A 23637-nucleotide genomic window follows, 5' to 3' on the forward strand; every position below is an offset into this window, starting at 1 on the left:
CCTCCCCTACCCCCCGCCGCCGCCGCCGCCGCTTTCCTCCTCCGGGGCAGCGCCTCAGCGAACCGGCGCCGCGCGCACCGCGGAACCTTTATCGGAGCGCCGCGGGGCAAACGGGGAGGAGAGCAACGGACGCCGCGCGCGGGGCATGCCGGGAGCTGTAGTTCGCCCCTGCGCGCGGGGCGCTCTGGGAAATGAAGTCCCGCGAGGAGGAGGCGGCGGCGGCGCCACCCCGAGCCGCGTTAACTCAGCACCGCGGTCCGCGACAGCTCCGCGGAGCCTCCACCAATCATCGCCTCCGGCTCCTCCCTTCGCCTTCTGCCATTGGTCCGTTCGGCCGCCACTCAAGCGCTGATCGGCGGCGGTGACGGCGGCGATGCCGGCGGGTGCGGAGCCGCCGCGGCGCGGTGCCGCCGCCCGGCCCGGTCACGGCGGGGCAAGAGCGGGCGGGGCGGCGGCGCGCAGCCCGAGGGCTCCGCAGCGGCCGCCCGGGCGCCGCCCGCCGCCGCCGCCACCGCGGCCGTAGAAGCCCCCGCATCCCGGGGGCGAGGAGCGGCGGTATGAAGCGGTGCCGTTCGGACGAGCTGCAGCAACCCGAAGAGGAGCACGGGGCCGCGGGGGAGCAGCACGGGGCTGCAGCCATGGAAGCTAAAACCGGGGAGGCGGCGGTGGTCCCTGAGGCGGGTGGTGGTGGTCCTCCGCCGCGCTCCAAACCCCCGGACTTGAAGGTGAGCAAGGGGAGGGAGATGGGGGGGCCGAGAGTCCCTGCGGGTTATCGCTGGAGCTGTCTGTAGGGTAACCGTGGGGTTACTGGGGCAGGCAGTGACCTGTGAGCCCGGCATTGGGGTGTGGGGTGCTGGTGGGATGTGTGGCACGGTGGGTGCCAATGGCACCAGCGTCTGGTCCCCGTGCTGCCACAGGTGTCACCTTGAAGGATGAGGGATGGCCCTACGATGGGGTTGGTCCCACGGTGGTGATGGACCCACAATAGGGATGGTCCCACAGTGGGGATGGCCCAGCAGTAGGGATGGCCACACAATGGGATTGGTCCCACGATGGGGATGGTCCCACAGTGGGGATGGCCCAGCAGTAGAGATTGCCACACAATGGGATTGGTCCCACAATGGGGATGGTCCCACAATAGGGATGGTCCCACAATGGGGATGGCCCAGCAGTTGGGATGGCCACACAATGGGATTGATCCCATGATGGGGATGGTCCCATGATGGGGGTGGTTCCATGGTCCCACAGTGGGGATGGTCCCACAATAGGGATGGTTCCACGATGGGGATGGCCCAACAATAGGGGTGGCCCAACAGTAGGAATCGCCACACATTGGGACTGGTCCCATAATGGGGATGGTTCCACCATGGAGACCCCCAACAGTATGGATGGCCACACAATGGGGATAGTCCAGTGATGGGTTTGTTTTGGGGATGAAAGTACTCTTGGGATGAGGATGCTCTTGGGGGTGAAGGTGCTCTTGGGATGACGATGCTCCCAAGGTTAAGGATGGTCCCACGATGGCGATGCTCTCAGTTTGGGGACGCTCTTGGGATGGAGATGCCCCTGGGATGAGCATGTCCCTGCAGTGATGATGCTGCTGGGATGAAGCAGTCCCAGCAGCTGCCTACGCTGCCCAAACAGCCCCAGGAATCCACCTGCATCCCTCAGATGCGCATCCAGTGCTGAGCTGGAGCTCAGCCCATCTTCAGCCACATCCAGCTCACGGCAGTGACCAGACTGCCATTGATTTTATTGATGCAAGCATGGTGCCCGAATGCAGGTTTACCTCTTGATGTTCCCCGTAACGCATTTGTAGCCCAATAATTAATTGCCTGTATGGAGTCAATCCTCAAATGTGCTTCGTAAAGGAAAAATTGCATCCTGGTGCTGCCCGCAGCTCCCAAAGGGAGCTCACTGCTGGCCCTTCCACCACCACCACCAATTCCTACTGCTGCCGTTAGTGGCATCTTTAGGAAGCGGAGTCATTTGGAAGTTCTCCTGCCCCAGATCCCTTTGGAGCTGCGCCAGGCTGGTGCCCAATCCCAGATTCACAGCCCCACACTCAGCTCCCAGTGGGCAGTGAAGGAGCCTAAGATGTGAACTTCTGTGTGCTGGGACAGTTTTGAGCATTGGGAACATGGAAACAAAGAGCTGCATTGTGTTGTGCCCATCTCCAAGCCCCAGCATATCTCCAACAGCTTGCCTTTCCCCAACCCCAACTCCTGTGCTAAGAGCAAAGGCTCCATTAGGGAAAAAGAGGTTAAAAAAAAGAAAACTTCTGGCAAGGAGCAGAGCAGATGCATGACACATAGTTTTGCTTAAAAATATGTTGGGTGGCGGAGATTTCTGCTCTGCAGCAGAGTGGCTGGAGCCATACAAACAACTGCAGCAGGGAGCACCCAGGCCTCCTGGCTGCAGCTCTGGGCTCACCAGACCCTGCATAGGGCCACTTACAGCTCAGATCCCACTCCTGTGTCCCCAAGCATCTCAGATCTGGGTGTATTTCTCTCTATTTTCCCAAATGGTCCAATCTGTCAGAGGGCTGAAAGCTGAAACCTGGCATCGTTTCCATCTCCAGTTTCACCATCTCCATCGGCGCTGCCCCAGCTTTTCCTTCCTCTGAACCCGAAAGCTGAGAGCAGCGATGACCCCGTAGTGCTGTCCTCAGCCTTTCCCCTTCTTTGGGCCTGACCCAACCCCATGCGATAGGGAGCAGCCATCCAGGGGCTCCATGGAGCTGAGGAGATGAAGGACGAGGGGGGGGGTCTGACCGTGCAGCCCCTGGGGGCCTTGGTGTGAGCAGTGGGGTGGGATCGTGGTGGGCTGAGCTGTGAACCTCGCAGGCAGGACGCAGAGGACAACTCCTCTCCATAAAGGTCGCCAGTCCCCTATTCTCAACCTGCTGGTACATTTCTATTTAATCCATCGCACGAACAATTTTCCAAGCATATTTTGGTCTTAAAAGGACACTGCCAAGGTGAGATGGATCCCCTGTGGCTGCCAGAGCAGAGCTGCTGTCAGGCAGCTCCAGCAGCAGCATGGTCACTAGAGCAGCTCCATCCATCACTTTCCCAGGACATCGCTTACCCACAGCTCCCAGGGTGCTGGCAAGGACCCCAACAGCTCCCCATGGGGGCTGCGTGCTAAGCCCCTAGCCCCCCCAAAGGAGAGCATCTTTCCATGCAGGAGATGTTCAGATGCTGCAGCAAAGGACCCCAGCACGCTTTCAGCATACCTGCAGTTGATAACAGCAATGCAGAGGTGACATCCGCAGGCTGATGCCCTCCATGCTATCACCCAGTGACTCCCAGCTCCTCTCCATGCCCTATAGATTTGGGATCCAGAGCCCCCCAGCTGCAGCAGCACCTGGCAGCTGCAGCCAAGAGTGCAGATTTGCTTGCAGGCAGTGCTCAGCGAGCTGCACATCACTACAGCACTTCGGTAGTGCATGGAGCAACATGACTAACACTTGTCACATGTTTGTTCTCTCCTCCTGTCCCCAAGAGAAGAAGCGTGTGTGTGGGGTGGGGGGGAGAGTGCTTTATTTTCCATTTTAGAACATATATATGTTTGTGGCCGAGGAGTCCTGTCCTCCCCTGGTACCCTGAGGTGCTGGGTGTTGTGGGATGGGATGGGATGGGATGGGATGGGATGGGATGGGATGGGATGGGATGCAATGGAATGCAATGGAATGCAATGGAATGCAATGGAATGCAATGGAATGCAACGGAATGCAGTGGGGTTGTTTTCCACTCTCTCTATGCAGTGCCTCCAATGGGCTGCAGAATATTGGCTGGAGCCTCTGGGCATGCCAGGGATATGCATAATTAATAGTAATAATAATAATAATTGAACCTGGTGCATGGCTCTGCTATACGGTCATGGTGATAAGATCCCTGCCTTGTGCATCTGAAACCTGAGAAATGAGGGTTAGAAGTCAGGGCAGGGCCCATCGAAGAGCTGGAAAACCTTTGGTGATGGACCACGAGGTTCTTCTGTGCCAAACCCAGCTGATATCCCAGGTCTGATCCACTGGCAGAGGGATGTGAGCCAGGAGCTGCTCCTCTGCAGTCCATTGAAACCAGATCCTGGCATCACTAGGAGACCTTACCTGTGTTAATAAATACGTGTATATGTGTATTCTGGTAATAATCTTGGTGGTTTACAGCTGTCTGCACAGCAAGATTAACCTCCATATCCATTGCATCAGTTATTAAGCAATGGCAGTTCCAAAATAGCCCATGTAGACAATCTGTTCCGAGCCACGAGCAGCTCTGTGCCAGAAAAATGCCTCTGCTGTAGAAGTGCAATCACATCCCGGAGCAACACAAGAAAAACAGAGATTTTACATCAGCAATAACTATTGCAGAGCAGCAGCATGTTCACAGGGACCACTCTTCACTGCCAACAGGTCCATAGTTCAGCGAGCCCTACATCCACAGCCGAGCAATGCCAGGATCCTGCTCCCTTCCTTTGGCCTCTTTTTTTTTTCCCCCTTTTTTTGGCTTCCACCCAACGCAGCTGCTATAGAATGTCTTTATTGCACCTTTCCCTTTGTTTTGTTTCTTTTTCCCTCAAGGAAAGGCGTTGCTTGTTCCTTTCCACCTGGACTTCCTAAAGGGCAAACTGTGCATCTGAGGCTACGTCGTACCCTTGGTGACAGAAATCTACAGCTTTATGGTTATTACCCACCTAATGCTGCCTCTGTTTCCATAGAGACACTATAAATAGAATAAAATTTAAATCACAATTTCCCCAAGTAGCAATCCAGCGTTGTGGATTCGTTATAGACTTTTGGGGAAGAACCAGGAGGGCATGCATTTTCATTATGAACGGATAATGGAAGGATTAAAGATTTTCCCTGTAGTGTTTAGTGACATGGGATGTCCTTGTGTAACACTCCCAGGTTGGATGTTAGGAAATAAGAGTGGTCAGCATTGGACCAGGCTGCCCTGGTGGGAGGTGGGGGGGGGGGGTCACTGTCCCTGGAGGTGCTGTAGTCAATGGGCACAGTGGGATGGATTGGGGTTGGACTGGGTGATTCGAGGGACCTTTTCCAGCCTTAATGATCCTGTGGTTCTGTGATCCCCTGTGCATCCTGCAGGTGTGATGAGAATGAGCCCCTTATGGACACTGGGCTTTCATATCTGAGGGTTTAGGAGATGGGGTCCCTCCTGTAGGGACGTGAAGCCCCGTGGTCATCTGTGGCTCCCAAAGGGTCATATCTCAGAAACCAGTGCTTTTGCCAAGTGGCCACAAAGGCTATAAGTAGCTCCCTGCATGCTCGTTTTCAAGCATGAGTAAATGACAGCGCTCCAATTACGGGAACCAGTGTCCCTGGGGAGAAGTCTCTGCTGCACTGCATCAGCAGCAAAATGCCCCTGAACCTCAGCAGGGCCAGGATCATCATCTGGAGATCCACAGTGCCCATCTGCTGGGGATGCTGTCCGGGCGCTGTAGTGACTGTGGGGAACTGCTCTGGAGTTACGTGGCCACAATCAGCAGTGAATTTGTTCCAGCACCCGGATCACAGCCAGTCTGAGGGCAACCATCCCCACTGAGTCCTGGTGGCTGCATGCTGGGGCTGATGCTGTGGGGCTGGGAGGGACCGTGGGTTCTCTTACTAAAAACATGCTGTCCTTAGGGTTGGTTGGAGTCCTGTGTGACTTTCTGCATGCTTTTGCTGCTCCATCAGAGACCTGCATGGGTGCTGCTGGAGCTGCAGCCATGAGCATCCCGAGCCACCCTGCGTGTCCCCAGCTCTGCACGCCATCAATGTTTAGCACTCACTCAGGGTGCCTGTGGCTGTGCTGGCTCCCCCACAAAGGTCCTTTTGAAAAATGGGGGTCCCAACCCCCCCCCAGAAGCTCTTAGCCCTTACACATCACGTTTTGGTGCAGCGTTGGTGTGAGCGCTGTCTGGGGACACCCCCAAGGGACATTTGTCACTTGTCTCTGTAACCTCCAACTGCTGAAGCACGGCCATGGGAGCGAGCTGATGCCATCCTTCTGGACAATAACAGGACGTTGTCTCCTCTCGTTCCTTGCAGAAAATCCAGCAGCTGTCTGAGGGCTCCATGTTCGGCCACGGTTTGAAGCACCTCTTCCACAGCCGCCGGCGGTCGCGGGAACGCGAGCACCAGAACTCACAGGATTCACTGCCACCTCATTATGGGCTGTCTGACCACGAATCCCCCGACGAGAAGGAACGCTCCCCGGAGATGCACCGCGTCTCCTACGCCGTTTCCCTGCACGACCTCCCAGCACGTCCCACCGCCTTCAACCGGGTGCTGCAGCAGATCCGTTCCCGTCCCTCCATCAAGCGTGGCACCAGCCTGCACAGCGGAAGCCGGAGGGCCAAGAGTGGCTCGTTGGACCCCCAGAAGGGCAGCCCACACCTCATCCGAAAAGCTCCCCAGGACAGCAGCCTCACAGCCATCCTGCATCAGCATCAGGGTCGGCCCAGGTCGTCCTCCACCACTGACACTGCCATCCTGCTGGCTGAGAGCGGGGCCGTCTATCTGCTCACTGAGGACAGTGAGAGCCTGGCTGATAAGGTAGGGATATTATGGGGTGGTTAGGGGGGTACAGAGCCGTAGAGATGAGGGTGGATCTGCTCTTGGTGTATTGGGGTTGCAGAGCACAGATCCCTCCCGGCTGCTGCTGGGGTTTGTGCTCCTCGTGGGGTTGGAGAAGGAAGGGATGTGCTGAATTCCAAGCCTGGCGTTGAGTTGAGAAGCACAGAAGTGAACCTGGCGGAGTTCAGATCGCTTTGATGCCACCCAGTGATGCCACCTGCACTACCTCTTCCTCTCCTGTGCTCAAGTTTTCCCCTGGAAGAGCTGTGGCAGGAAGGATGCAGGGACCAGTGACACTGATTTATCTCATTGTGCTGTAGACAAAAGTTTCCCATCTGAGCCGGTCATCTGTTGCTCTAAGGGGCAAGTCAGGAGGTATTTGCCCACCTTAATTGCTCATCGGATGCTGAACCTGCTGATAACCCAGAGAGGGGTGAGCACAGTGCACGCTGAGGTCAGATGAGGGATGCTGATGCTCAGCCACACATCCCAGCCCATGGATGCTGTATGGGAACTGCTGAATCACGGCCTGAACTTCTGACTGGCCAGGTGAATTACCTTCACCTGTGCTACTGGAAGGGGTGGAGCCTGGCTGCACCTCTCCTAGATCCCATTTATTGATTGTATAGGTGCACTAAGAGAATGAGCTTCCAGAGCTGGGGAACAACCCCAGATCCCCTCTGTTAACCATTCCAGCACGCTGCAGCACATCCAGCTCCTGGCCCCTTCCTTTAGCTAGCAGGTGCCACATCCCACCTGAGCTTAGGGACAAAATCCCCTTTCTTTCATAGGACACATCTCACCTGGGTTTGGGAACGAAATCCCAATTCCTCCATAGGATCTTCACTCCCCTCCACCAGGTGTGGAAGCAAAGTGGTGTCTGCCAGCAGCAGAACGCAGCCAAAATGAACTCAGCTTTGGAAAGACAGCAAGGACAGCAGCTGGTGTGTTCCTAATGAAGAGAAAGGTGCAGTGATGGATGCAGGAAGAAGCAAACTTGGTGCCCATGGTTGGGGCACAATGGGAAGGGAACAGGCTGCAGATCAACCCCCACCCCCCAACATGATTTCTAAACCACTCTGTGCACAGCTAATAGGGAGGATGGTATTTCCATCCAGTGTTTAGCCCTGTTAATTATGAAAGAGCTGAGATTATCGTGGCAGCATGGCGCGCTGAGGTTGAGGTGAATGGCAGAGCTGTGCTGGGTGGGCTATGGCCATAAAATAACAAGGAAAGAATTCAGAAATAAACGCAGTGGTATGCAGGGATTTTTGCTCTATAGAGATCAGCAGTGTCAGCTCGCTGCAGCCCAGAGGGGTGAGAAATCACTGTGATTTCCCTGAAGGTACAGCAATGTGTTAGCCAAGCTGTAGGGCTTGGTGACACAGCCAAGTGGGCTCTGAGGTATTGAGGTTTTGATGCTCTAAAAGAGGGACAGGAGGTGGTGGTGGCTCTGGGAGGGAGGCAGCAGCACAGGGCTAAGGTGTTTGGCATGGCCAGGAATAGCTCTGTAATAGGATGGAGGTGGCTGGGCAAAGCCTGGGGGTGGGAGAGTAGAGGAGACCCAGCAGGGTGTGGAAGCACTGTGCCCCCCCAGCTGCTCCTCCTTGGCTCCAAGCATCCGAGAGGGAAGTCTGACCTGCAGACTCGTGTTGCTCTATGAGGTAATGGAAAGAGGATCACAGAGATACTTTTTGTTTTCACTCAGCTTTTCCTGCTCCATAGCTGTAAGCTGCAGCTGTGCTGGTGGCAGATCCAGCACTGCTCCCTTGTGACAGTGGCACAGAGATGGGGCACCTAAGGGATGTGGATATCTGTCCCCATAGCAGAACACAGCACTGTGCTGTATGCGAATCAGCTGCAGGTCCTACCCTTCTGGGTAGGTCCTCCCACACTGGAAACCACTGACCCCCCTGGCAGACCAGTTCCAGGGCCAGGAGCTGTGCAGGTCATTAATCTGAGCAGCCACAGCCTAAATTTCTTGCATTTGGCACGTGGCTTGTGCTGTGCAAGGAACTCATTCCTGCTGAGTCCTCTTTGGTTGCAGCCCAAGTTTGGAGCCGAAGCCATTTGCACCAGGAGGTGGGAGCAGAGCAGCACAAAGAGTGCAACAAGGGGATGAATAATTAACTGCATATGACACAAAGAGTAATAGGAAGAGAGGCAATACCAGGGCCATTGTGGGACAGTGGAAAAAATAAACTATTTAGAGAAACAAGAGCTACGTGATATTCTCATATCGTATTATTTTTCCATAGCCCAAAGGGAGCTGCCTGCCTGCAAACAGCTCATCTTCTGCTGGGGCTGTGGATGGGGAGATGTTCTGCAGGGTTAAAAAAAAATTGCAGCTGTGCTGTGCGTGCCCATGCTGTGAGATTTAGGATGGGGTAGGATAGGATAGGATGAAATTGAATGGAATTAGAATGGAGGGGAGTTTGGGATGGGATGGGATGGGATGGGATGGGATGGGATGGGATGGGATGGGATGGGATGGGATGGGATGGGATGGGATGGGATAGGATGGGATGGGATAGGATGGGATGGAACAGAATAAATAGGGTAGAATGGGATGGAATAGGATGGGATAGGATAGGATGAAATTGAATTGAGTGGAATTTTGAAAGGAAGGAAAGAGAAGGGAATGAGGAGAAGAAAAGGGAAGAGAAAGAAGAAGAGAGGAGAGGGGAGGAGAGGAGAGGAGAAATTCAGTTGGAAGGGACCGTCAAAGATCATCTAGCCCAACTGTCTGACCTCTAAATTGTGCCCTAAAAGAGATCTTTACTCACCAAAGAGCCCTTGGGCTGCAGGAGCTCCTTCCTGGGGATGCAGATGCAAATACCTGGGAGCACTGCTGGATTTCACAGCTTGCTGCCTCAGCCAAAGCAGTACAGTATGTTGGGGTGTACATTAATGCTGCTGCTGGATCTGCTGCTCGCTGTTTCACGTGAGGACGTGCCAGCTGTGGATATGGTGGCACATGGGACAGTGGCGGGAGGACGGTTGGGGCACGGGCAGGCAATGGGAACGTGCTGCAGAGCTTTCCCCTTATCTCCCTAATCCCCTCCTGGTGACCCGCCAGCACACGGGGAGAGGCAGACAGGAGGATTACGGCCGGGGCCAGCCACGGGGCTGTGGGTGCAGGTCTCCGGGCTGCTGTTCCCCCAGCAGTGGGGTGGGCTGAGAACCAGCGCTGGCGGGGCAGAGCATCCCAGGGGGACCCTCGTCCCCGTCCCCCTCCCCATCCCCGCAGCGACGGACGGAGTCGGGACGGGGCAGCCGCGGGACCCTTTGCGCGGTGCTGCCGGGGAGCTGCGTGGAAGCCTGCGGGGCGTGCGGGATGGTTCACGTCCAGGTGAGCCCCCAAAATCAAAACCTCGTGGGGATCGGAGGGGACGCGGAGCGGAATGCGACCGTTAGAGGGCAGCGTTACCGCAGAGTGATTCCGGGCGGAGCGGCCGCCTCGCCGTGTGTCTGTCTGTCTGTCTGTCTGTGCCAGCGCCGTGACCCGCGGGGACGCGAGTAGCAGCGCCCAGCCCCTCTCGCCCCATTTCGGACCCACACCGCACCCCACAGGCGGCTCCGTGCCCGCTGCCCTCGTCTTCCCCCAGCAAGTGACAGCACCAGCTGCCATCGCTGCGGCCCCGGTCCGGATGCTTCATCCATGAGACAGCGGTGGGACGGAGGCAGTTGGGGCTCGTACACGTCAGCCTTGGGATGGTTACTGAAAGGAGACGAGCCTCGCTTATTTATAGGCTGCCAGCCCTGATGCCGTGCCCGCTGCTCCCCTCCCCACACCCTGGAGGTGTTCCCCAGCCTTGTGGGGGTGGTCAGTCGTTGTAGCTCAATCCCTGGTGTCCCCAAAGGCACCGAATGCAGAGCAGGGCTCATCCCTGCTCGTTATAGCTGTCGCAGTGGCTGTATCAGGAGACGTTTGAGCGTGCACCCCACGGCCATCAGTGGGTGGGGACGAGGGGAGGTGTTGGGGGGCTCAGGGCAGCCCCAGCACAGCAGCAGGGGCAGCTCAGCCTTCGCCCCGTGAGGCACTCAGGCAAAGTTCAGCGCCCGTTCCTGGCTGCCCCGGCACCGCTGGCATCCACCCGCATTGGGTTTCAGGGAGGGGAGGGGATGGGGTTTGTGCCTCTTACGGCTCTGGTTACTCAGAACTTGTGTCAGTCGATAACTGGGACGGACAGAGGGACGCAGGGAGAGCACTGCCTGAGCCCGGTTTCAGCAGAAGATGCCCTGGTGCCAGGAGCTTGCTGGTAGGAAGGTTTTGCTCCACAGTGCTGATTGAGTATCCTTCTTCCTGCTGCAGGAGGGGACGCGGTGGCTCTGGGTGCCCTGGGCAAGGGGGGGCTGCTGAGGGCTTGGGATCCCCATCAGTGCTTTGAGGAGCAGGGAAGAACAGTTCTGAAAGCACAGATACACCGGATTGCTACTTAATTAATTCAGGAGAAGATGATCAGGCTCTCGTACTGATTCACCCCCTAGCAGAAAACATCGTGTTCCTCACTCAGCCTTCTCTGACATATGGCTGTTGTTTCCAGCCCACCCCCAGCTCCTGCTCACTGACAAGCAGCAATGCTGAGCACATGCTGCGTGGGGTCCGGCTGTCACGGGGACCCCCCAGGGCAGCGGGGGGTGGGTGAGGGTTGGGAGCAGAATGGGGCTCCTGGGGGCTGAGTCAGGGTGAGCAAAGCATGGTCCTGCCCTGGGACTCCTGACCCTGCTGCCTCCACCTCCTCCATCTGCCAGCAGCACCAAAACCTTGCAGTACAGGCAGCTTTAGCACTGCCTGACCCAGCAGGGGAACTGGCAGCACCATTCCCAGATCTCTCGGCGTTCCTCCCTCCCATAAGCTAATTTTCCCCTAAATTCTCCAAGCATAGACATGGCCCTAAATAACTGTAGCTGCGGGGGATGGTCACTGAATTGTCCTGGCCATGTGTTCCTCACCTGTGATTGATGTCCAGGGCCACTGTGACGTGTGCCCACGGACTGCAGGACTGCCCTGTTGGGACCTACTGTGGTGGCACTGCATGGGGAGCATGGAGATGCTCAGAGCAGGGTGAGGGCACATCCCCATGACCCCAAGAACCCATCCCTGTGCAGGGCAGGAGCACGTCCCCAATGCCACCACTGCGGGGTGGCAGCCCGGACTGGGGACGTTTCCACGTGGCTCCTTTGCTGTTCCCTGCACCCCGTTCCCAGGCTGTTGCCTCTCCCCCAGGCTCCCTCCCCTCTCACCAGCCTGTGCCGCCTGTTCTTGGCTGCTTCTCAGCCTCGCAGTGCTTCTGCTGCAAACCCCACTGCGCCTTTCTCTGCCCCCTTGGACTCCTTAACTGCAGCCATGGCAGAGGGAGAGGATCCGACGCTTGGCAGGAGTGAGCAGGGCATCCTCATGCAAGATCCACACCCTCCTGACTCCTGTCCTGGGAAGAGGATATTGCTCTTAAATTCTCTCCTGGGTGTCTTTGTAAGTACTCCCATCTGCTCCTCTAAGCAAGGACCTGGGGGTGTGCAGGGGTGCAGGGTGGTACCGAGTGCAGGGCTTGGGATGCTCATGGGGTTATCTGACTCGTGAGGCTCAGGGTTCAGTGCTGGGCTCCAAATACAATGGGGACAGGAAGGATTAGGAACAGCCGAGTTTGCAAATCTCTTCTCCTGATAACACGTTCGTCTTGCATTGCTAGCTGGCCTGCCCCTTATTTTAGGTGCTCGGATGGGGATGTTGTGGGCAGTCAGGGTTGGATTCTGCACTGCTCAGCACTGCGCCGAATGTGCTGTGATTTTATGGCAATTCAGGGATTTCCTTTGCAGGGGAGCTGGGTTTTATTTTATTCTTAGATTTGCCTATTACAGGCAGGCCTGCAAAACGTAGCTCCCACTTTTTAAACAGAGCTGGTGCTAAGGATGAAGAGGAGTCCACTGCCGGTGTCTTGGGTGATTTCCTTGTGAAACCTCTTTGCTTCTGGCACGGGGAGAGCTGGGCTGCTCTGGCTGTGTCTCTGGAGAGAGCACTGCTGCTTTCTGCTCCTGGGGGTTTTTACTTATGGGGGAATTGGTGCTTTTTGGAGGGCTCTGTGCCCTTCTGTGTGAATTGGGTTGAAATCTGCTGCTGCTGTGCAGGGTGTGTGGGAAGGGGCTTGCTCATGCAGGCTCACAGCACGATGAGGGCAAGAGAGGTTTGCCAACAGAATCTGGAGAGGGCAGACCTGAGAAATGTGGGGACTGTTGGTGTAGGAAGCACCCATTGGGGTTTATGGCACACAGGGTCCCTGCAGAGCCATGCAAGCTGTGGTTTGGGGATTGAGCAGTTCCCTTCAGCACTGCTCCCAGCCCCAGAGCTGTTGGGATGAGTTCAGCCTATCTGCTCCTTGCCTTCCAGCACCATCTCATCCAACTGCCTGCCAGCCTGGCTGGAGATGCCCTGGGCATTGTGCCATGCACCGTGAGCAGGACCCTCATCCTGCTTCTACCCTTGGTGTTTAATTAGAAGTGTTGAACTGTGCTTTGGCAGCTGCACATCACAGATCTGCCCATGCCAGGCTACTCCAGCTCCTGGTGCACTGTGATGTATGGTGCTGGTGCAGGGGGATGCAGTGGGTCCAGCAGCATCCGTGTCTCAGAGCAGCTGCTGCCTCCATGTCCTGTCCCCCTGCTTGCTGCATTTGCAGCCACCCTAATCACTGCCCTGTCAGAACTCATGTTTGCACCCAGAGCTGCTCCGAGCTGGTGGTGGTTAATGGGGAGGGCATGGACAGATGTGGGGACAGCCTGAGAGGTGATGGGAGGCGATGCCAAGCAGTGCTCAGGGCAGTCTGCATGTCTCAGCTGTGGGAACAGCACAGCCCTCCCCATTAAGCATGTATCTAGGTCACGATCAGCTCACTGCTCCGGCCTGTACAATTAAATGTGTGACAGAAGAGACTTCCTAAGCTGTTGTCTTTATGCCTTTTCTGAAAAAGAAGCAAGCCAGAGAGCTGCAGCCCAACCTCTGCCATTCAGCCTACCATCCGTGTTTATGCTCAGCCAGCACGGAGCAGAGCCCAGCACTGGGAGCAGCTTATCCAAGCTGCAGGTCAGTTTCCTTGCCCAGAACCTTGGCTTTGACTCCAGCAAAATGCAGGGACTGGTGACTCCAGGCTGCCACCAGCTGCTGCAGTACCTGAGCTTGCTGCCGCTCCGTTCGCTTTGCAGCCGTGACATTTAATAGCTTTTTAATTGCACATGAGGGAATCACAGTTAAGAGACAAAGCGAAGTATTAAATTCCTGGAGCTGGCACGTAGGAGGCTCGGCTGCTCCATGCCATGGCAGAGGCTGCAGCACTCAGTGCAAGTTCCCCGTCGCTCTCTATTGCACAGAATGGGGCTAACACAGATGGCTGCTCCCTGGCTTTTGCCCCGTGTGTCCTTTTGGAGGTGGATTTTGGCAGCTCTGAGGCTGGTGGCTGGCTCTCCATGCAGCCCTCAGGTGTTGCACTGAGGTCTGTGGTTGCACCGCATCACTGTACTGTGGCTGCTTCTTTGCATGCCCCCAGCACAGACGTTGCTTTCCCCACTACCAGAACCTCAGCAATAGGTAACGAGCAGAGCTCCCCAGCATCAGTGTGACACTGGGGGCGTGAGGTCCCCCGTCTGCTTGCTGCAAGCTTTCTTCCTGGAGTGCTAAAAGTACAGCTCTGAGGCTCACAAGCGTATATTTATCCCGAAATGTGGTCTTTTAATTTCACTTTGAACCAGCACTCCTGCATTGCCCTGAGCATGCTGTGTGAAGGCAGGGAGAGACCCCAGCAGAGCACAGTGGGAACACAGAGCTGTGGGTGCTGAGCATGCAGGTGGGAACGCGGAGGTGTCATTACCACCATTCCCATGAGTAACACCCCCACAGAGATCTTCATGGTGCAGTCAGGATCAAAGCATCCCAACTGTGAGCAGAGCTGCTGCCGGGCTACCGAGCGCTGAATGGCTTGGCTGGGATTTTCCCATGCATAGTTTCCCACCCAGAGTTCTACTTTGTGCCTCCGCTTGGCTTTTCCCAGGCTCAGCATCCTGGTGTGTGACAGCGTGGGTGCTCAGTGCCCGTCACAACACCCCGCGGTGGGGCACAGGCAACGTGCAGGGCTGGAGGCGGCGTGCGTATCCCGCTGGAGGGATGAGGGCTGTTTCTGCATTACAGCTCTGAAAGCTACAGTCAGAGTAGAGCTGTAAACAGCTCGGGAGGATTTACTGAGTCGGCAATCCCGCAGCACACAGCTCAGCTCAGCCCCGATGCTGCGCTCGCTGCCTGAGAGCTCACAGGGCTGCGGGGACGGCTCTGCTCGGAGGGCTGCAGCCCTGCACCCGGGCTGGGGGCTCTGCTGGGGGACGCACTGCCCCTGAGCCCCCACCCCACCTCGGGCAGTCCCTGAGTACCCCCTGGGTTGACCTCTGCCATGGCATCGCGGTGGGGATGCAGCCGGGCAGCCCACGCCGAGTAGCCCTGGGGGATCCGAATCTGCTGGAGATGGAGGTAGGTGCTGTGATCGTTGGGTTTGGGGAGGGTGGGCAAAGAGATCTCATTTCTGGTGCTGGCCAGCGGGATCCAGACATGAATACTCAATGCGTGGAGACCAAGGGGTGATCTGTGCCGGAGAGCAGAGATGGGGTGGGAATCTCCATTGGGAGCTGAAACCCTTAACGTGCTTCTGATCATTTGTAAGAAAAAATACTGTCAAGCTGGGAAATGAACAGAGGCAGCTGCTGCTTTCCCCTCTGTCTGTACGGGGCTGGTGGCAGCCAGCAGGCAGGGCACAGAGGGCATGGGGCAAAGCAAAGAGGGCACCGGGCTCCTGCTCCAGTCCCTGCTGCAGGCTTGGAAGGAAAGTGGGAGGTGTGAGTCAGGGCTTCTGCTTCTGTTTTCAATGCCTGGGGTGGGAATAGTGGCTCTGATCTGCACGGCACGGGGCTGGGAACCTACATGGGGATGGGAAGGGGCTGGGGACATCCCATGTAATGCCAGACTGATGGCAGTGAGCAGCTCACAGGAAAGATCTGCACTGAGTTCTGCTTTGCTCTGAGCCCCCCAGGGGAGAGGGGCCATGGGGACAGCTACACTTCATTAATGACTACCCAAAAATCGACCTCTCCACAGCCACGTGGCATTAGCTCATCTCCCATGCTTCCTAATAGGTTGCAGCATATGGAAACCAAAATAGTTTGGAGCATGAGTAAGTGTCCCCAGAGCTATCTTCTGAACTTTGTGATCATTGTGCAATTTCTTAAAATGGGTTTGAATCCCTTGCAGCCCTGTGGTGTGCTGGGTGACCCAAAGCCCTTTGTTGGGGACACAGCTGTGGCCCTGGACTCTTTACCTTCTACCTGGGCTTTCCTCCATCAAACCTGCAGCAGCAAACAAACCAGCATTGCATAATTGTGCCCGGCCGTGGCCCTCCAAGCACTGTTTGCTCAGCTTATTAGCTTGAGCCTTTTGCATATCTCAGCTCTCCCGGGCTGAACTCTGGTGATAAGAATAATTTTCCTCCTCTCATCCTGCATTCCTCCCGCATCCCACATCAGCTGCCCCTCCAGCCTGGCTGGAAAACAAGCATGGGAGATGGACGGTTTCATTTCAGCCTGCTTACCAGAAGGTTTTGCTGCATGTAGGGAAAGTGTGGCTGCTGCTAATCCCCCTGCTAAATCTGCTGCACAGTCATTTAGGCTAGCTGGGATTTAGCAGGCACTGCCTGTTAATGCTGCAGAGATCTGTATTGTCTTTTTGTTGTTGTTGTTGTTGTCGTTGCCGCTTTCAGAGCAATAACCTGCTGTGGCTCTCACATGGTTCTGCCCTGTGTCTGAGATAGGGCAGAGCTTTCTTGTGATTTGGGGGATTTTGCCCCGACCTCAGCAGCACAACGGGCAGCATCAGCGCTGTGCCACCATCCCTGCGCTCCCAAAGAGGCTCCCCCCAATAAATCCCAGAGATGGGATTTGCAGGAGCTCAGCATTGCACGAGGTCAGACCCCACTGAGGCCGTTTTCAGGACTGGGATCAGCGATTCCCAAACCTTCCCCTGTTTCTCCAAAGCTCCTGGAGTGCAGCTGGGGCTCCCCACCTCCCTCCACCCAAAGCCTGCAGGCGTTTCACAGGGGTACGTGCATGGAAACAACACAAATTCAGCTCCAGCATAAAGGGAACTGGAGGCTCTGCTGTGACAACACCACATTTCATAGAAGTTTGAGCCACTTCTCCCTTTTATTGCCCCGTTTCACATTTCCTGTTCCAGCTGCTCAGGGGCTGCTTTTTTTTCCACCGCTGTTTTTTGTCCTTTGCTGTCTATAAATGGTACATCTGGGGTAACAGCCTGCTTCCTGCTGCCTCCCACTCTTCCTGCCCATAAGAACCAAAAGCAAAAGCTTCCCCTGGACTGAAGGGGAGCACCAAGCACAGCGCCTGCAAACTGCAGGTTGGGTGGGTGGGTTCTTTTTGGAAAATGCTGATTCAAAAGGGATGGAGCTACGTGCAGCTCTTCCCTGAAAGCAGGCAGGGGCTGTTTGTTTTTTCCCTTTGCTTGCATCCTTGAGTACCTTTTCCCTGTAACAGAGAGATGAGAAAAGCCCAGCCTAGGGGCTGGGGGCTGCACAGAGCTTGTAGTTATCTGTGTTTTCCTCCCACGAGGCTGAAAGCACTGCAAGAAGACCCTTATAATAAGAACCAGTGCCCCTGGGTGGTCTCCAGCAAGCACGAGCCATGCCTTATATAAAGCCCTACAAATCCCATGCTGGGCACTAGGACAGGCATAGCCCCTGGCTCTGTCTCCACAGCAAGGGAGAGACATGAAAACAAGGGGGGAGCATTTCCCTGCTCCTCTAGCCCAGCTCAGCACTTGCCACAGACAGGAACCTTGATAAGCAGCATCTTGAGAACATTCCTCCCTCCTGCACAAGGCATTTCCCAGTGATAAAACACTCCTAAGTAATGATCTCGCGGCGTTATCCCTATTAAAGGGTCACTCGGGGAAAATGTGATGGAAATGAGAAATTATTCAGGTCTGCCAACAGTATTTAACTTTCAAGCAGCTCTTAATTAGAAGCCAGGAGCCATTTATACAACCGTTGAGATTTGCATAGGAATCTGCACGTAGAAGCTGGGAATAATGATGATTTTTGAGTGGTGAAGCAGCATATTGGGGGGTTGGGGGTTGCTGGCCTGTGGTCCAGGCTCTGTGGGTATTTGAAGCCCAGCCTCAGGAAGGTGGTTCTCTCTCTCCCAACTTTTCAATGTTTCCACCTTTAAATGGAGATCACTGTGTGCCTGCAGTTCCCAGCAGGCTGGGTTGCACAGTCCCTGCTCTGATGGGAGTTCAGATGAGGGGTTTCCATTTCAGCTCCTCAGCACAGAGCTGGTTCCCAGCACTGTGTGCAGCCCAATGAGCCCCCAGCACCATGTGTTCTTTGCTAAGAGCCCAAACCAACCCTGGACAACAATCAGTCATGTCTGTGCCCTCTGACTGGGATTCCACCAGTACCCAACCAGCTGGGTTGATGGCTAGACTTGATGACCTTAGTGGTCTTTTCATACCTGATTGATTCCACGGCTGGAAAATGCTTGAGCAGACAGAAAGACAAATAATCCAACTTCTGGTTAGCTGTTCTCCTGCTCTTTCCTATTGTGGTTAACTATTCTCTTGCTCTTTCCTCCCTGTCCATCACCCCATGGCACTGAGGTTCCCCCCACCCAGGGCCTCACACTGCTGAGCTCTGCCCTCATGTCTCATAGAAGCATTGAGGTTGGAGAGACCTCTAAGATCCCCAAGTCCAACCCCAACCCATCCCCACCACATCACTCAATACGACATCCACCCTTCAGCACCTCCAGGGATGGTGACTCCCCCACCTTCCTGACCAGCCGGTGCCAATGCATCACCTCTCTTACCGAGAAGAAATGTTTCCTGATATCCAACCTACCTTTCCTAATATCCTCTGCCCACAGCTGGATAAGGGGGACGTGGCCACGCTTGGGCTGCCCTCCACCACCGGCCACGGCGACACCGACGGCCCCATCTGTCTGGACGTCCCCGATGGCACTCCGGACCCCCACAGGACCAAGGCAGCCATCGAGCACCTGCACCAAAAGATCCTCAAGATCACAGAGCAGATCAAGATCGAGCAGGAAGCTCGTGACGACAACGTGGCCGAGTACCTGAAGCTGGCCAACAACGCGGACAAGCAGCAGGCATCGCGCATCAAGCAGGTCTTTGAGAAGAAGAACCAGAAATCGGCGCAGACCATCGCGCAGCTGCACAAGAAACTCGAGCACTACCACAAAAAGCTGAAGGAGATCGAGCAGAACGGCCCGTCCCGACAGCCCAAAGATGTTTTCCGGGACATGCACCAAGGTCTCAAGGACGTCGGGGCAAACGTCCGTTCCAGCATCAGTGGATTTGGTGGTGGTGTGGTGGAGGGTGTCAAAGGAGGGCTCTCGGGGCTGTCTCAAGCCACCCACACCGCCGTGGTGTCCAAGCCTCGGGAATTTGCCAGCTTAATCCGGAATAAATTCGGCAGCGCAGACAACATCGCCCACCTGAAGGACACGTTGGATGATGGGCACCCCGAGGAGGCCTCACGGGCGCTCAGCGGTAGTGCCACCTTGGTTTCCAGCCCCAAGTATGGCAGTGATGATGAGTGCTCCAGTGCCACCTCGGGGTCAGCTGGTGGCAGCAATTCTGGAGCCGGCCCCGGTGGGTTGGGGAGCCCCAAATCCAACACGCTGGAAGGCCATCACAGCAATTTTGACACCATCCTGGAGGAGCTGCGGGAGATCAAGGACAGCCAGTCGCACCTGGAGGACTCCATGGAGGACCTCAAGGCACAGCTGCAGCGGGATTACACCTACATGACGCAGTGTTTGCAAGAGGAACGCTACAGGTATAGGGCTGAGAGTGGGGGGGAGGCAATGTGTGTCACCCAGGGTGGCTTTAGGGGACCACGAGGGAACCTTCCTGGGCTTGTGACCGAGCCCTGCACACTGGGGATGGTGGGAGCTGCACCACAGAGGATCAGGAGGTACATTACCATCATCAGCCCCAGGCAGAAGGGAGGTGGATCCAAGGGTTGTGGTTTGGGGTGGGGGGGGTCCCTCCAATGCCAGTGCCCCTCTGCCCCCACACACAGGTATGAGCGCCTGGAGGAGCAGCTGAACGACCTCACCGAGCTGCACCAGAATGAAATGACCAACCTGAAGCAGGAGCTGGCGAGCATGGAGGAAAAGGTGGCCTACCAGTCCTATGAGAGGGCACGGGACATCCAGGTAGGGGAGCACCGGGGCTCAGCCTCACATTACACCCTCCACCAAGAGGGCCAGAAATGGACCCTGGGGGCAATGGAGGAAGGGACAAAGGGAGCCCTTTTTCCAGCTGTTAGCACCATCCTGATTGGGTCCTTGCTGTGATGTTGTCTCAGCAAGAAGCTGTGCCCCCAGAATGCTGTCTGTGCCCCAGGAAGTCCCTGCTGTCTTAAAATCCCCAGCTGCTCACATCCATGCAAGGCTCAGGGTGGGATAGTTTACACTTGGGCTAACATATCACCCCTGCTATCCCAGTTTGGGTTGGTACCCATGGTACAGAGGCCATTCCCAGCTCAAACAGGGCACAGATTCACAGAAGGAAACCCATTCTTCTACCCATCACCCTCATAATGGGGTTTGTGCACATAGCAGAGCTACGCCTTGCACAGAGCAAATCCCCAAAGCCCTCATTGCCACCAAGTGGCCGTAACACAGCTGCACCCTGCAGGAAGCAGTGGAATCCTGCCTGACTCGGGTGACCAAGCTGGAGCTTCAGCAGCAGCAACAGCAAGTGGTGCAGCTGGAAGGAGTGGAGAACGCCAACGCCCGGGCATTGCTGGGCAAATTCATCAATGTCATCCTGGCTCTGATGGCCGTGCTGCTCGTCTTCGTCTCCACCATCGCCAACTTCATCACACCGCTTATGAAGACCCGCATGCGCATCCTCAGCACCGCCCTGCTCGTCCTCTTCCTTTTCTTCCTCTGGAAACACTGGGACTCCATCACCTACTTTCTGGAGCACGTCCTGCTCCCCAGCTGATCCGCAGCACCGGGGTTTTTCCATTTCTCAATGGAGGAGAGGGCGGGAGGGGACGGCGCTCCGGAGCCTTTGGTCATTTCTTTGTGTGCTCTTTGGTTGCTTTCCTGGCCATCAGTCAGCTGCGGTCACTCAGAGCACGGTGAAGTCGGTCCTCTGGGATGCTCAGGGTGGGGGAATTTTGGATGAAATTGGTAATGTAAGTGGTGTTGGGTTTTTCTACAGGGGAGTTTGGCTGGGTTTTTTATTTTATTTTATTTTTTAAATGTTGCTCTGTTCTGAAAGTCAGTAGGAAGGTCTTCTGCAGAGCCCACCTCAGGGCTGTTGGTAGAGAGGATTGAGCTGGAGCAAACCCAGTTCTGGGAGAACTTTCTGTACAGAGAGGAGTTACCGGGGCTGGCTTTTCCCTTTCAATCTGAAAGACAGCAAAAAGATGGAACTGAAGCAAAGCACGTGGCAAAGGATGAAGCAGGTCCAAGGCAAGCATCACTGCTCCCAGCGAGCTCACAGCAGGACACACATCTCACCAGCTTCTCCAACCCCATCACCAGGACCAAGGGCAGAGCAGGGCTGCGGTGCCATCCCCACACAGACCCAATGCCAGAAACAGCATCAGCACCGGCACAAGCGAGACCCCCTCTATTGGTTTCCCCTCATTTATTTATTTCCCCTTCCTTTGGCTTCAGTTGATCTGATCTCTTCAGGGACACCCAGACTTTCCAGCATCACGCCACTGAGTTTTCCAGCCTCTGCAATGTGTTGTGTGCGTGTGTGTGTGCGGTTTTTAAGTTAATTCAAGACTCTGTTTCCATTTGTGAATCAAAGCTGGTAGCGCCGGGGGAGGTGGGCAGCTGCCTCCCCAGCCCTACACAAGAGCACAGCATGCAGTCTTGGATGTTTCTTAAATTATTTCATACCTATATATTTATGTAATATATCTACACACACACACATACATATATATATAAATATATATTAAGATCTATCCACAGTCAGATCCTCTTCTGGTGCAAATGGGTGCAACTCCACCAACTTCGGAGGCACTGAACCAGTTTGCCTCAGCTGAGAATTTGGCCTTTAGCAGCTGTCCTGCTCTGCAGCCCTATGTGCAGGGCTGCTTTGGGGCATGGAGTCCCAGGGAGGGGTGCATCACTTCTGACCTGGGCACAGCTGGGAGTATTTTGGCCACCAGGTAGGTACCAGCCTGAACGCATCAGGGTGAAGTGGAGGAGAGGACAGCTGGGGGTGGGGGGGGAGCAAGCAGCAGGTTGGGTTTTAGCTGCTCGCATTGACCTGGAAAGGCAATGGATTGATCAGAGCAGGCAGCTGAGCCAACACGGAGGGGGGAGGCGGACAGTGGGGCCCTGTGGGGGGGAGAGGGTCCTGGCAGCACCAAGGGCTGGGTGCACGGATGGACCCCACTCTTACACATCCTCCAAGCCTACTGGGTGTTATTTTCCCCCAGACAAGGGCACTGCCTTCAGGCTCAGTCACCACTTACTCCCACTTTGTGCCTCCCACATACCTTAGCAGCCCCGCCAACCTTCCCCTCCAAGTTCCACACCCCACACTGGGGGTCTCCCTTGCCTCACACTTCCCCCTCCCCCCCCCCTTGCATCTTCCTGGCTGCTGCCCCATCACCACACTCCCAGACACAGGCATCGATACCTCTGCTTGCCCAGCACCGCTGCCCGCCTGCATCCACCCATTCATTACCTGTTAACTGTTCTCCCTGCCCAGGGAAGCATCAGCCCCATACAGAGAGCGGGAGATGCCCGGTACCCCATCCGAGCCCCACACCAGGGACTGCGGCCACTGGAGGGCTCCCGGCAGCCGTGAAGAGAGAGCGGAGGCGGAGAGAAGATGGGGAGGGGATCTGAAGCATCCCCGCCCTAAGGGCGCTGGGACCGGGCGGTGTCCCTCACCCTAATTAGCGCCTTAACCCGTTCCTGCCCGCTGCAGGGCCAGGAGGGCGAGGTTTTGGGGTAGGAGCCCTATAAGCTCTGCACCTAGTGGGGGAAAGGAGCAGCTGCGGTGGATGCGGCGCTCGGTGGGATCCAGGGATGGGCACAGCTTTGAGGGAGGCAGAAAAGCCCCCAGAACGCTGTTCTGCTGTTTAGGGCACGCCGCTGGTGCAGCGCTGCTAGGAACCATCTTTAGAGGCTTGCTGGGGGCAGCAGGGAGCCCTGGAAAGAGCCAGCACCATCCCTTCCACCTCTCAGAGCCAGAGATCAGCCAGGAGACATCCCACATAACAAAGCTGTGAGCCCACCTGAGCCACCTTATCCCCATCCCCAACCTGGGGACAGCAGGAACAGAGAGCAGTGGGACCCCTGGGCTGAGAGCCCCACAGCCCCTCCAGCATCCTCATGCCCCCAGGTCCAGGCTCACACCAGCATTCCCAGTGAGGGGGGAGGCAGAAATCCCAGCACGTGGAGCTGGGCACTTCAGTGACAATGGCTACGGGGACAATTCCAACACACCACGCACAGCTCGGGGCTCCCTGAGGACTCACATTCTCCAAGCAGGGCTGGAGAGGCTCACAAGAGCCCCCTTTGTGCCAGAGGGAGGAGAGGTGAAGCTTTGACGTCAGCTGGGGAGGAATTCCTTAATGCCATTCAGGCCTCCCTCGGCTGCCTTGCTAATTGCATTTTATGTAATTGCAGCAGCTGGGCTGCCAGTCCGCTACTGGGAGCTGGATAAGGAAGTGGGCTTGGGGACCTGGGGGCAGTGGGAGCAGCTCTTCCTCTGGATATAGCATTGCAACCGGGGCCATCCTGCAGTATGGGGTGCCCATGCCTTGCTGTCTCCCCCCACCTCATGTGGGATCGCTCTTCAGCACGGGGAGAAGTACTTGTCATACATTGGTTTGGTATCCAAGAGGGTAATTGCACTTAATGGAGATGGATGAGGCGGTGATTTATCTCGCTCACATTATGCTGTCAGGTTCCCAGCTGCACGAGTCGTGGACAATAAA

The 23637-nt window shown here is 56.0% G+C and overlaps 1 protein-coding gene across 1 annotated transcript; it reads left to right on the plus strand.

Moving 5' to 3' along the window:
- The first annotated feature begins 309 nt into the window (after window positions 1-309).
- Window positions 310-21651, plus strand: TMCC2 (transmembrane and coiled-coil domain family 2). The gene is made up of 5 exons (XM_010724210.3): window positions 310-725; window positions 6053-6559; window positions 18551-19485; window positions 19732-19867; window positions 20352-21651. The coding sequence occupies exons 1-5, from the start codon at window positions 558-560 to the stop codon at window positions 20661-20663; spliced, it is 2058 nt and encodes a 685-aa protein (XP_010722512.3). The 5' UTR covers window positions 310-557; the 3' UTR covers window positions 20664-21651.
- Window positions 21652-23637: the final 1986 nt, after the last annotated feature.

This window comes from Meleagris gallopavo, chromosome 28 (assembly GCF_905368555.1).
Source record: "Meleagris gallopavo chromosome 28, MGAL_WU_HG_1.1, whole genome shotgun sequence".
Lineage (NCBI taxonomy): Eukaryota > Metazoa > Chordata > Aves > Galliformes > Phasianidae > Meleagris > Meleagris gallopavo.

Excerpts from the sequence above, each read along its gene's own strand:
- TMCC2 (XM_010724210.3), top strand. The coding sequence starts at position 558 with ATGAAGCGGTGCCGTTCGGACGAGCTGCAGCAACCCGAAGAGGAGCAC. Across the intron at positions 726-6,052 it reads CCAAACCCCCGGACTTGAAG|AAAATCCAGCAGCTGTCTGA; the intron begins GTGAGCAAGGGG and ends CGTTCCTTGCAG. Across the intron at positions 19,868-20,351 it reads AGAGGGCACGGGACATCCAG|GAAGCAGTGGAATCCTGCCT; the intron begins GTAGGGGAGCAC and ends TGCACCCTGCAG.